This window comes from Poecilia reticulata, linkage group LG7 (assembly GCF_000633615.1).
Source record: "Poecilia reticulata strain Guanapo linkage group LG7, Guppy_female_1.0+MT, whole genome shotgun sequence".
NCBI classification, from domain to species: Eukaryota; Metazoa; Chordata; class Actinopteri; order Cyprinodontiformes; family Poeciliidae; genus Poecilia; species Poecilia reticulata.
The window spans coordinates 2,527,333-2,541,046 of record NC_024337.1 but is presented as its reverse complement, the minus strand read 5'-3'; the positions used below and the strand labels follow the sequence as shown (position 1 = coordinate 2,541,046).

General features: G+C 37.9%; 1 protein-coding gene across 1 annotated transcript in view; it reads left to right on the top strand.

The window, feature by feature from the left end:
- klhdc8b (kelch domain containing 8B) overlaps nucleotides 1–13,372 on the top strand; it is a 115,958-nt gene extending 102,586 nt beyond the window's left edge. Inside the window, exons 4-5 of the mRNA XM_008412791.2 lie at nucleotides 2,360–2,461; nucleotides 11,705–13,372. Of these exons, the coding sequence (XP_008411013.1) occupies nucleotides 2,360–2,461; nucleotides 11,705–11,901 (299 nt within the window). The 3' untranslated portion in view covers nucleotides 11,902–13,372. The remainder of the gene's footprint in view (nucleotides 1–2,359; nucleotides 2,462–11,704) is intronic.
- The last annotated feature ends 342 nt before the right edge of the window (nucleotides 13,373–13,714 follow it).

The window sequence follows — 13,714 nt, the reverse complement described above, 5'->3', positions numbered from 1 at the left end:
GTGTAAAATGCAGTTTATTTCCCTCCATGTATGCCTTCCTTTAGCTTCTGCTGTCTTTCTTTCTCTATCTGTCTATTAATTGGCTCTGCAGTTATTCCATATTTCTTTCTGTAATGTCAAGATTGTAACAGCAAGGTAGAGAGGTGACAAAAACTGAAACCATGTGTATCCCTCCATCCCGTCTTAAAAGAGCAAATTGACAGCGTTTAAAATATAGTTGTTGGATTTTCATGAATTCTACATAAGAATTGGACTTGACTGCGGTGCTTTGAAAAAAACAGACCAATGAACTACATGTCAGCGAAGTAGTCTCCTGTTTACTTAATCTAATCCACTTAACACAATTAATTTCAACTTATTAATAGCATTAATTTTCATGTGTAAAATATTAAATCTGCTCCAGTTAATTCAAATAATCGCATTTTTGTTCAGAGTGGAACCTTTTGTATTCACATGTTTTTGGTATACTCGTAAATCTGATGCACAAGGTTCTTCCGCAAACAATAGTGATGGAGGACAAAACTGCTTCTCTCTACGTTTTGCTTTAAAGTCGATCTGATTGGACGCTGGGAAAGGCCATTGTTCTGCTCAAGTTTTGCTAAAAAGAGTTAGCCTATCAGCGGAGCTTTTCAAGTCTAATATAGCATCTGAATGCTAAACGTGTAGCAGAACACAGATTTCTCCAACACTAACTGATTTTTGAATTAAAAATTTTACTTTTCTTGATGTATAATTTGATTAAAATGCAATTAATTGCAATTAATTAATTACAGATGCTGCAATAAACTTGATTAAAAAATTTAAACCAGTCCCACCTCTGATAACACAAAAGTAAAGTTATTTGCTTAAAGTTACTTATATGCCACCCCAGTAGACCCGCCCCTGCTGAGCATAAGACTTCATCTGTTTTTTAAATTTCTTTATATCAGGCAAGACATGTGGCATTCAGTCCTACTTCAGGTTGTTGTGTCTTTTAAAGGGGTTTTCTAGTTACACAGGTCAGACACTAGTCTGTCTTGAAATTGAACTCAGCTGTTCGAACATGGTTCTTCACAGTTAATTTGTGATTTAACGAGGAGGAGACAGCCTGGTATTCCCTACAGGATAGGCCCAGCAGGTTTCCTGATGGTCCCACAGCCTGGAGCCATATGCAGCTCTGACTTCAGCCTCCTTTTTCACACATGCACAAAAGGCGTTCAACTCATTAATAAACATCAATAATCAGCACCCAATAAGATGGTATTTTCTAGATTTCTGTCAGTGATGGTGTAAGCTGGTACCCCAAGCGCTGAGTCTTGGTAACTAAATTTGGCTGAATTCAACAGTTGGGAAAATGACAATATTATTTATAAAGGATTAGAATGTCCTGACAATCTGCCAACACAGATATATTATATAGATAAATAAAAATTACTTATTTACTTGTCTTACTTGTCCAAGTAAGAGCACATGCTCTTACTTGGACAAGTAATTTTTATTTTCCTCCTTTCGCTTTCACTTATAGTTCTAAATATACACTTTACCTCTATAACTACACTTAAGTATAAATGTCAACTGTACCAAAATATTATGGTGAATGGTACATATGCCAAAATAAAAATAATCTGTGTAATTTGTGATATTTTTTTAAGGTTTTTGCATTAGCTAAAAATAAAATCCTGGCTCTGCTTTTAGTGGGGATAGAAAATGTGATGTGAATGGATGTGATATTTTTGCCATTTCATTGACCTCAGCTTCATTTGTGTTTGACAAATATAATGTATGTCAATGTGGAACCTGTTGTGTGTGCTTGAACACTTTAAGGGTTTACAAACCTGTAGACCCTGGTTTGATTAGTGGATAAAAAGGCAAACCTTAACACATGGCAGGTATTCATATTGTGTTTCCCTCGCAGTTTTATGAAATACACTAATTTCGATACAGTCGAAAAACCACCTCATCCTAGCGCAAAATCTTTTTATCGAAAAAAGTTTTTAAATGTTTTTATATGTTCATTAATCAAATTTATTTTTATATTTCCAATTTGCACAGTTTAACAAAAAACCACAAAACAGTGGAAATGTGTGTACTTATTTTTCAGTCTGTATTTAGCATTAAACTGTATGGTACGATGTGGAACTGTGCATGTTTTTGGTAAACAAATCCAACAACTTGACTGACAAAACAGCTGAATCTGAGTGTTTTACTGTTTTTATGTCCGGGAATGAGAAGAGTGACTGCCTAGTTAGGGCAGGAAATATACAAAGGATTTTCTGAACACTTTCAGCATTTTTAATTGATTATTCTCAAATAAACTTGGAAATAAAAGCAGCATAAGCTGAGGTGACCGACTGTTTTCTGGTTGTTCTTCTTTTGGTAGGTGTTTGGATCAAACCCAGCCGAACATCCAGGATGCGGGAAAAGAGGGCGGACTTTGTGGCAGGATGCCTTGGAGGAAGAGTCATCGTAGCTGGTGGTCTGGGTCAGTAGCTCCATGTTTATCTTGTTGTTTCCGTTTCCTGGCACAAAAAAGATATTCTATCATCATCCTCTTAGCCAAAGCAGATTTGGTTCTCATCACTGAAACCCACTGAAAACCAGTCATCCACAGTCTATGACTGATCCCTCTAACTCACTGGAACCTTGTTTCTATCAGTTTATTCATTAAAGGTGGTTCAAGTTTTGTTTTTCTGGACATAAGTCTCATTTCCTTAAGCTGCTGCTGACAGCTTGTTTACAAAAATCAGCTTCTGTTTCTCTCCATTTATCATTTCTCTTGTTGCCATGACATTTCTGCCCAAATCCTGTGGATAGACAAAACATGAACTGCTGTTTTAGTTGCACAGGGTGAATGCACCCTCAGATATAACTATGTAGCATTTACCTATATGTATGTGCAACATTCAGATATTAATGCTTTCATGCATTCATAAATATGTTTGCAGTTTATATATTCATAGGCAAATGAACATAAATTTTGCCGCTGCATTTCCATTTACTGTATAACTGCAAATGTGAATTCTGAAAATAAATTTGCTGAATAGAAATGCATCAATTTAGAAAAAAGTCACATTTTTCCATAAAAAGTGTTGGAACTTGGTAGTTTTAAGGCCTTAGCGGAATTGGTTCACAAAACTGCATTGGAAAGACTTTGCATCACACAAGTCACATGATCAACAACCGGATGTTGTTGAAGATGATGATGACAGGAAGTGGTAGAAAGATGATTTCACGGAATTGCAGAATTAGATTTTTTTGACATTAGCTGAATATCTCCTAACTTTTGCGCACATTTGGAATGGAAATGCAGCTGCTGTTATACCAAGATATTGACCTTAATCTTGAACTCAAATCATTCATATTACCAAACAACTTCTGATCCATCTACTGCGTGTGTTAATTTACCTTCTTTCTTTCTTTTCTGTTGTTCTTTTCATGGACACAGAGCAACTTCAACATTTTTTTCCTGTCTTATCAACAAACAGCCCTTTGATTTTCAACAGAGGCCATTTTTTGACAACGTTTTACAAAGCTTCCACCAGGTCCACATTTTTTCCATATTTTGTTTCATTCTAAAAAAATATTACAAATTCAGTTGTGCTTTACATTGACTGAAACCTGTCGGATTTGGTTTACCACATTCACATGAAGGCCTAACGCGCCCCAGCAGTCTCTTCTATTCCTGGAGCTCAGTGTGACGACCAGCTATTCGGTCGAGCAGCCGTTCAGATTGTGTGTGTGTGTGCACGAGCGTTTGAATAACACGTCAAACTCGTCCTGATAAGAGCGACAGAAGACTCAACAAGAGGTTTTGAGGAAAATGGAATGGAATGTGTGTGTGTGTGTGTGTGTGGTAATTCTGATGGGATATTTTTGAATTGTGAGACATAAAACATGTTTTTAACATAAATTAAAAGGAAAATGACATCCCCAACACCTTTCACAGTAATATTTGTCATAATAAAAGCATTAGTACAAAACGAAATGGAATTTAAACACTGTAGGAGGTAAAAACAACAACAATAAAAACATGTATTATTCATTTATCACATTCACTATATAACACATTCAATATAACTTAATGCTAATTAGTCAAAACTAATTCTCACAATTGCTGTAGGAAGCTGCTTGCTCATTGCTGGAGCTCAATCATTAACAGTTTGTCTTTAAGGTGTGCAGAGAAATGTTGAAAGCTAAAATAATTTTATTACACCTGTTTTCATAACCAGATACTTCTATTTAATAATGATCTAAAACATGGTTGATTCAAGGTCTTTTCCCGCCGTACTCAACATGTTGGAAGAGTCTGAAGAAAATGTTCTTGTTTAAAGTTTCAGGTAGAGTTTCTTCCACCTTAACTCTTGTGCGTGTGAGGACTGAAGCAACTGATACAAGTGATATGGGTGTACCCAATCAACATATACATAATCATAATACAACACTTAACTTTTTAAATTATGCACCTAAAAATTGATCAAAGTATGAAAAAACTAAATACTATGACTGTGAGGATTTGGGTTTTTGTGTCTTTATTGGTTAATTTATTCCATGACTTGTCTGGCTCTTAGCTGGAACCAGTTGTCTGCTGTTCCCTGATCGTTCCCTTGTGTATTTAACCTCCCCACTGGATCCTTGTCTTTTTCAAGTCATTGTTCCTCTTCCTGAGTCTGTGTTCATGTCTCGTTGCTCACTTGTGTTTCCTTGTTTTGAGAACCTTGACGACTACAATAAACTCTTTTCTCCATTCCACCCTTGGTCTCACTGCACCCAACCTCACCATGAATAAACCATTTCATGACGACTAATAAAAACTAATCTAAAACAAAATTATATTTAGCTAATAATGACTCATAAAAACTAGTAAACACACTCTGAAAACTAACTAAAACTAACTGAATTAGGCAAACAAAAAGTCAGAATGAAATAAAACTAAACTATTATCTGCTTTGGGAGATTCTGCTGCTGGCAGAAATTGGACTGGCCATCTGGCATACTGGGCAATGCCTGGTCAGGCAATGTTAGGGACCGGTCTGGGGCTGTCATAATAACCAAAAAAGTATATTCTAAAAAACTTTTGTCAACCACAACAGCCCATTGGTTCATATTCTTGAAGGACATTGGGCTGATCCAATGAAATCTCACAGCTATCTGCTTTGACCAAAGTTATCAGATCGTATTAGCATTGTTATTAAGTTACCCAACTTCCAGACTGATTAACGTTAATGTGTTTTCATAATGCCTGTCACTTCTTAAAGAGTGTAATTGAATTTTGAAATTACCATGTCCCAGATACATAGATTAGATATTATATTTGTTCAGGTCTCAGTGTGTCCATGTCAAACTAGTGACAACTTGATATATGGACGTAAATTATGATTACATGCCAGCTGTTCCAGAGGACGGACTGAAGATGCGTGTTCATCCATATCATTTTATGAGTATATTTGTATTATCTGCTGAAGCAGGCCAACATTCACAGCTTACTCATTATTTTTATCCGATAAACTTCATTTATCTGATTCCTTTCATCATTATTATTACCACCCAAACTTTTCCTTTTTACACCATCTGAAGTCTATTACATTGGAATATTAACAGAATCCTGCACTGTGAGCAAGCTGACAAAAAACAGGCAGAAATATGTGTTGACTTGTTCTTGTCACCAAGACAACCAAATCTATCTCTCTGTTTCTAAGATGTTGACACATTCTTTATCAGTAACTTCACAGTGCTTCTGTGTTATTCCTGCATGACATTGTCAAATTCACCATGTCAAAGCTGGTTATGACATAAGACGTCATAAGACATGACAGGCAGTGAGTGTGGAGAACACGTTCAGATAAGGTTGATTTAGAATCGAAACTATTTGTTGAGATAAAAGCAGAAGGACACTACATGGAAAGAAGAAAAGCTTGCCTAACTCCCCTCACACTTAGATGAATTTTAGGGACTTTATTCATGACCACTTAGGTTTATTAGATTAATGCACCTTGAAATTAACTCTTAATTCTTCAGTACACCAAAACATTTTGGGAGTGGTCTTTTCTGTGCCATTAGAACTACGAACTAATGGAAAAAGCAAGGTCCATGAAGACAAATGAGAAAATCTGGTCAGGATGAAGTTGACTGGTCCACACAAACTCCTGACCTCAACATCAAAGAACACATCACTGTATAACAGAGAAACGGTGCAGTCAGACATTTTCCTGGACATGACCAAAACCAGATTCTCTTAGAATACCAGACATTATTGCACAATTTGTCAATCCTTAATGGAGTCCAGTAAGGGTTTTGGTAAATGGTAATGGTAAAAGTCCTGTACTTGTAAAGTGCTTTATCTAGTCCCACTGCATTCAGTCATTCACACATTCAGTCACTGGTAGGCTGCTGAATTGTGACAGACAATTGTGACCGTGTTAGGGTGGCACCGGGCCCTCTTACCACCACCAGCTGCCTTGCCAGCCAAAGAAGTGTGTTGTCCAAGAAAACAATGGAGACAGACTGAGCGGGGGATCGAACTGGTAACTCACCTAAACCACAAGATGAACTCCTACCACAGTCAGGTGGCTCATTTGGGAGAATGTGCGCACCATTTTAAGAGGCAATAGTCCTCGACAGAGTTCTCCTGGGTTCGGTACGTGGTCTCCGGCCACTATCTGCATGTCTTCCTCTTCTCTCTTTTCCTGTTTCCTGTCTATTTGCTACAATACAGGCCAATAGAGCCAAAACCAACTTAAAAGAACGAGAAATCAAACTACAACAGTAGTCCATAGCAAAGAAAATGCAGAAGTGACACCGACATGTTCACCTCGTTTGAAAAGAGTGTAAACCATTTCAAGCAATATGAAACTTACCCCATATACAATAAGGCAAATTTTAAACCATTTGCATTAGGGCTGTGTAATAATATCGATTTTGCGATATATATCGATATTTTCTTTCCTAAAAAAATCGATATTCATCCTCAAGTATCGTAACATCCAACTGTCACCTTGCTCACTCACTGCTTGCTTCGCCGGGAGAGTGATTCGGTCATCAGACTTAGAGTGATTCCTTCAGATATTCAGTGTCAAGGTTAAAAAGGTATCAAACTATTCAGACCAGGGTACTTGGTGCACTTTATTTACTTTATAAATGCATATAAGCTACAGTTTGTACTGTTTCAATTAAAAGAAACATGTTTTCTCACCACTTCTTTGATTCATTTTGTCCAGCTGTCGACTTTAAGTCTGTGTCCATGTCCAACCAGAGCCAGATATTGTGTAGTTGGTGCTTTTAATCAGCTTTCAGTTAAATTAATTCAATCCAACTCTAAAACAGTYACAAAATGTCACCAAAATCACTCTGTCCCTCTAAAATCTTTAGGAAAATCGCAAAAGTGTATTGAATTGTATCGTTTGCTGAATATCGCAATATATATCGTATCATGAGCAGAATATTGTGTATTGTATCGTGAGATTATTGTATCACCACAGCCCTAATTTGCATCAACAACATCATGCAAAAATGACAAACACAAAAATGTCAATGGATCCATCTAATTAAAACAATAACGTGAAGTATCTATTGTGTTTGGCTGAGAAAAAACATCAGTAACCTATTGAAAAATAGATAGAAGTTGCTTCCATCTCCTTCATTTAATGGACAGTCTGTGCTGCTGTCTGCTTCTATAATCTAGTGTAGAAGAAGGAAGGAGCAGCGATAAAAAGGGAAACAATAAAGACAAAAATTACCTCTAGAAACTGAGTCAAAAATTATTGTATATTTTTTAACTCGACAGTGTTTACGTGGAGCTTGGTTATTTTGTGGGGATCCTCGAGTGAGAAGAAAGTCTAACATTATTCTCAGAAAAGGCAAAGAACACAATAAAAGGAGAGAGAACAATGCAGCAGTGGCTGAACGTTGGTGAGGTGACAGACAAAAAAAGACAATTGTGTGAGACGTGCAAAGCAGAATAAATAAAGGCCAAGTACAGGCAGGAGACAAGAGAAGAGGAGGGTTTAGAAAAAATGAGAATAATTGCAGGAAATCAAGTAGGAGGCGGCTGACTGAGGAAATGGGTTAAGAATTGCAATGTCAAAGACAGAAGCACAGCAAAGGTGTAAGTAAGCAACAGGAAGGAAATGAAAATGAGACAGTAACGCAAACAGCAGTAAAGAAGACGGAGAAAAAAGGTCAAAAGAAGGAGAAAGGCTGGGTGAAGTGACTTGACGACTGTGGTTCGAGAATCAAAGCAGTGATGAAAAGCCTTTGAGCATCCTGTGGCAAGGTGTTTCTTTGTGTGTGTGTCGTCCACAGAGTGTGTGTTCATGATACAGGAGATGATGGCTGAACAGGCCCGGATCACTTTGAAAAGGCCGCTCCATGTTCTTCCAACATGATTATCTTAGTCTGTGACAGACACATTCACACACAATAACCGGGCTATGTTATTTAGGGACTTGCTGTGATGTGGGTCTCCATGGAAACAGCAACAACTTTGGTCTGCCTGATGTATAGTAACAGCACATTGCTACTAATGTGAGAGAGGAAGGAGAGGGGGGAAGAAGGAGAAGGTCAGAACAGAGATTTTAAAGACAATGAATACTAAAAACATCTAAATACTGAACATTTCTGAATTTCCTTGGGATCTTATTCCAACCCAGTGTAAGAATGTCAACTTTTATCTCCAAACATTGCTGTATTATTATGACCAACATGCTAATACTGTAAGATCCTCCTTTTGATACAAAAAGATTCCCCATTTTGTTATTTGCCGTTATGTAACGTAGGCCGGTTATTGTGTGTGAATGTGTCTGTCACAGACTAAGATAATCATGTTGGAAGAACAAGGCGGTGGTGGTGGAGCGGCCTTTTCAAAGTGATCCGGGCCTGTTCAGCCATCATCTCCTTTATCATGAACACACTCTCTGTGGACGACACACACACAAAGAAACACCTTGCCACAGGATGCTCAAAGGCTTTTCATCACTGCTTTGATTCTCGACCCACAGACATCAAGTCACTTCACCCACCCCTTTCTCCTTCTTTTGACCTTTATTCTCTGTCTTCTTTACTGCTGTTTACGTTACTGTCTCATTTCCATCTCCTTCCTGTTGCTTACTTACACCTTTGCTGTGCTTCTGTTTTTAACTGACAAAATTATGCAAGGTTGAGTTGTGAACATAAATTTGCTTAATTTAAAAAAGCAGTTTTGAAAAAACACGTCTTCTGATCAAAAGTTTCTGTGCTTCTATAAGTTGTTTTTTCAACCACATCAAACTTGGTGTATTTAGCAAATATGCAATGAACAAATATCACATGACTAACCTCCCACCTCCTCCTGACACACGAATGGCAACAATATGGAAATGTTTAAAAATTACTAACATCGGCCGATACTGACGCTGATGCCAATATATTGTGCATCCTTAAAAATTCCTTGTAATTAAAATTTGACAGTTTGAACAAATAGAAGATGTGGAATTGCTTCATATAATATGTACTGTTGGATTCATGTGTTTTTTTAAGGTATATCTGAGGGGCTAGAACTTAAGTTAGCACACTTTTAACACAATTATTTGATTTTCTAATTGTTCATAAATTTATCTGTCATAGTGGGAAAAAAGCCAGTTATCATAGCCCTGACACACTATAAATGCAGAACATAGGGAGTATAGGGAGTATTTAGGCTGCTACACAACTGTAACAATTGGAAATATAGCCTTCAAACAGTCAAAGAAACAACTTGAGGACAAACTAACATTATCCAGCCTAACCTCAAAACCTCAACAAACTGAAGCCTCTGTAGGCAAAATCAGGTAGAAAATAAGTGACATAAGTTTGACCTGCCCACTCAGTGCACAGCTAGACAGGTGGAGTATTTTGCTACTGAGCCAGGCTATGTTTTCCAAATGCATAAAAGAAAAACCTTTGCTGTCAATTATATGTCTGCTCTTCTCTGTTGTTCGCTCCTTGCACCAACGTTGGTTGTTTTTTTTCCTCTTTGGAGACAAAAGGTTGGCTTTTCTCCAGGAGCCTGGAATACTCTAGCTTGTTGTTGTTTTTTAAGGTTAAAAATATCTTGTGGCAAAATTCATCACGTGCAGGTTTTAAGATGTTTTCCTGCCAGAAGTGCATCCTAACAGCTGGCAGCCCTTCTTCTACTAGAACTCACAATYTTTTCATTTCATCTGTGTTTAAAATGAATGCTAAATAAAAAAAACAACAAAAGTGCATTGTATGGTAGGTGACTAGTCATTGTAGATTCATTTTTCGAACATAAGTGAATTTAAATTTGTGTCTCGGTTCAAACTGAAAATCGGCAGGTATGTGTTAAAATATGATTACAAACCGAACATACCAAAAGATGAAACGTGGGATTTTTGATTTGTATAAATGTGAGATATGTTTGTCTTTATACTGACAAACATATCAGTATAATATGATATTTTGTAAGACTGCAAAAACAGTCTTACGAAGTATTTTTGGTTTAGTTTCTAGTTCAGATATCTTAGCACACTTGAAATTAGACTAAATAAAATTACAATTAACTTTTCAGCAAGAAAAGTCTTAAATCAATAATTCCTTAATTCTGATGAAGAAGTTCTAGTTCCATTAGCAGATTATTTTACTTATTGCATGGTCTTGTTATATGTGAGCTAGTTTATTTATTTTTTATCAACATTAAGGAATTATTGACTTAAAACAAGCTCTTATATCTTGCTGGTTTTTTCTTATTTTAGATATTTGCACTAGAAACTGGACCAAAATTACTTGGTAAGATTTTGTGTTTTTGCAGTGTGCTGTATTTCCTGGCATCAGACCTGCAGCGGTATTTCAAATTCYGTTAGTGTGTATCTGGACGAGTGTGTGTGTGTTACTACAAAAGAAGCTGACTGTGGAATTGGGTGGCAGGTCATGGTATCCTTATCAGCTTTCASGGCTCCAGTGACAGAGCTAAGTTCCTTCCTGATCATGTCGCTCTTGTCCCTCTGGAGAAGTGTGTCAGTTAAGCTTTTAGAAGCTGCTGATGAGACTGCTGATGAATACAAATTAATTTTGTTGTGGGACTTTGAAGTGTTGCTAGCTGCATGGATWACCACGATTAGTCTAACTGAATGAATTTTCTTTTCATGTGAATGAGTTTATGCTTCTTCTTGCTCCTTTTCATTCTTGGATTTCTTTTAGATATTACTTGAACTGTTCAGAATTATTATTGAGTGAATGAAATAAAACATCTAATGGAAATTSAAATGGAAAAAATTTTCAAGTTTTAAGTAGAAACAATCRATGGAAAGGCACCCTAAAGTCAGAATTCCAAGAACAAATTGTGTTTTCTCTCTAAATACAATCTCAAAATMYAATATGGCTGTTGTGTCTKTAAAACATGGTAATCGCTATGAAACAAACGCTTTTATTTACATTTCTGACAGTTTTGTTTGCTAAATGCAGAGTATGCTTCATACCTCCACAGGGGGTCACAGAAAAGTTTCACTCTGAGACCTGATTTCAAAATGATCACAAGAGTCGTGAAAGTGAGYRKCTGGATCRCAACAWAAGTGTTAAGGTTTCCCTGAAAAGCAGCTCAGTGTAAACAGGGCCTTATAAAGCTCAAGTGAAGTGGGATCTTGCGTGCAACATCACGCTGCAGCAGGCCTATACCTCAGGTTCTTTCACTCACTGACCGGATGGAGGCTTATTTTTGACTTTACATTAATTTGGCCTTTTTATCTTTGTTTTGCAGGTAATGAGCCATCGCCGTTGGGCTCAGTGGAGAGCTACAACCCAGTGAAGCGGCGCTGGGAGTATGTGGCCCCCATGCCCACTGCACGATGCTCTTCTGCTCTGCTGCAGACGGCCAGCATCCTCTTTGTGATTGGAGGAGTTGCCCAGGGACCCAGTAACGCTGTGGAAGCCCTCTGCTTACAGGAAACAGTGTGATGCACAAAAAACCCTTAAATAAATGCAAACTGGCACCAGTATTTTCTTCACTCTAGAACATGCAGGAGTTGGATCGCACTCAGATGCTTTCTTACTTTGATCGGCAACAATGGATTCCACTTACACACTGGGATCTCAACGACTTGTTTTGGCATTGAAGAAGTGTTTTCAGAGCCGGACAGTGAAGCAGATTGCTGTGACTGGCAAAGACAGGAAAGGAACAGCTTTTATACACCGGGGAAATCAAAGCAAGAGAAAAATGAGCCAAACAACAAACCGACAGACCCGGTTTCTGAAGAAACAACCCGGCTTTGAACTGTTGAGCATTTTTCAGAATAAAAGCAGGGTACTTTTCTGGATACTAAAAGGAACATAGGGCCATATCTGAAACTCCTCTTAGCAGCAGCGCTGTGCTCTGCTTTCATGGCAACAGCTCACTCTGACTCTTTTCTAGAACCTCAGAGGCAGCACTTGGTTGAGTTGTAGATGGTGGCATTCGGAGAGTGTGGATGTCTGTTGTGGTTCTCTGTTCTGTTAGAGTGTTGTAAGTGTGAACACTAACGCTGCTAACAATCTCTACAACGGCATCAACAGCGATGATCCCTTACATGCCTTCACACCACAAGYGAGTCAAAGGCCTGCCAGTCAGAAAAAAACATCCACTTTGTTCCAACAGGGGCCCCATCTTGAGCACAATCACAGCTTCCTTGATTGAGGAAAGAGTGATTGTGGGTAAGCTTGTCAGCACTTTGCTTYGCCTCACATCTCTCCATCTCTACACCACACCAATCAATCACAGAACTCCAACCAACACTCACACTGYGGTGCAGGGATGATTTTGCTTGGGGGAGTGAATGTAGAGTTACCTGCTACACTGAAGCATCCTGGGAAATCAGCTTTCTGTCACATGATGAGATTTTCCTCTTGAACTTTGACAGTTCACTTTATTACAAATGTCAGCTTGATGTCAGTGAGATGATGGATGTGGATGTTTTAAGGTAATCATACCAGAGTTTACTAAGAATACACTGAGACAGAGACAAAATCGTACATTATGTTGAAGTTAGGATGCTATTTTAATCTATKATTTTATTTTTTAACTCTTGAARTATTATTATTTCAARGCATTTCTACAAGTCATTTGGGATTGCCAAATAAAATGCTTGTATTTCAGAGGTCCAACCGATACAAACAAAACTTAGTGGATCACTGATGCTTTCTTAGGAATTAAGAGTAAAAATAGCAGTCAGCCTCTTCAAGCCAAAACCATATTAGCATTTTTCCTTTCTGAAGCATTTATTTGTACGCCAGTGGTTTCCAAACTATTTCTGGGCCCCCTCTATGGCTTACAAATAGCTGTCTGGTTGAATGAATCAACTTTTTGGGGACAAAATGAATTGTAGCTGAACATAGACAACAACACCAGTAGCCTACAAGCTACTTGTTAACAAGCTTAAAGTGCTGTATTAGCTAGTCATCTTTTAGCTAACTTTACCTGCATCCAACAGCTTTACTCAACTCAGTCGGTTAGTTTGGGGGGAAAAACTGTGAAAAGTTATTTGSGTTTTGCTGGTTTGCTGCCATAATTCTAACACACACATTGGGGTCCTTCACTGCCGCACMGGTGTAAACCCAGCACSAGCATCSTAGYGCTCAYGTTGCGTTTAAAGGCGGCTCGGAAAAACAGTACGACGTKTTGACAACAGATTAAACWGTTGTAACTGCTGATAAAAGTGACAGAGGACACAGATATGGGAAGTGCGGAAGCTCCTACTGTATCAAATTGGCAGAGGAATAACAGAGAGCTGGCCAT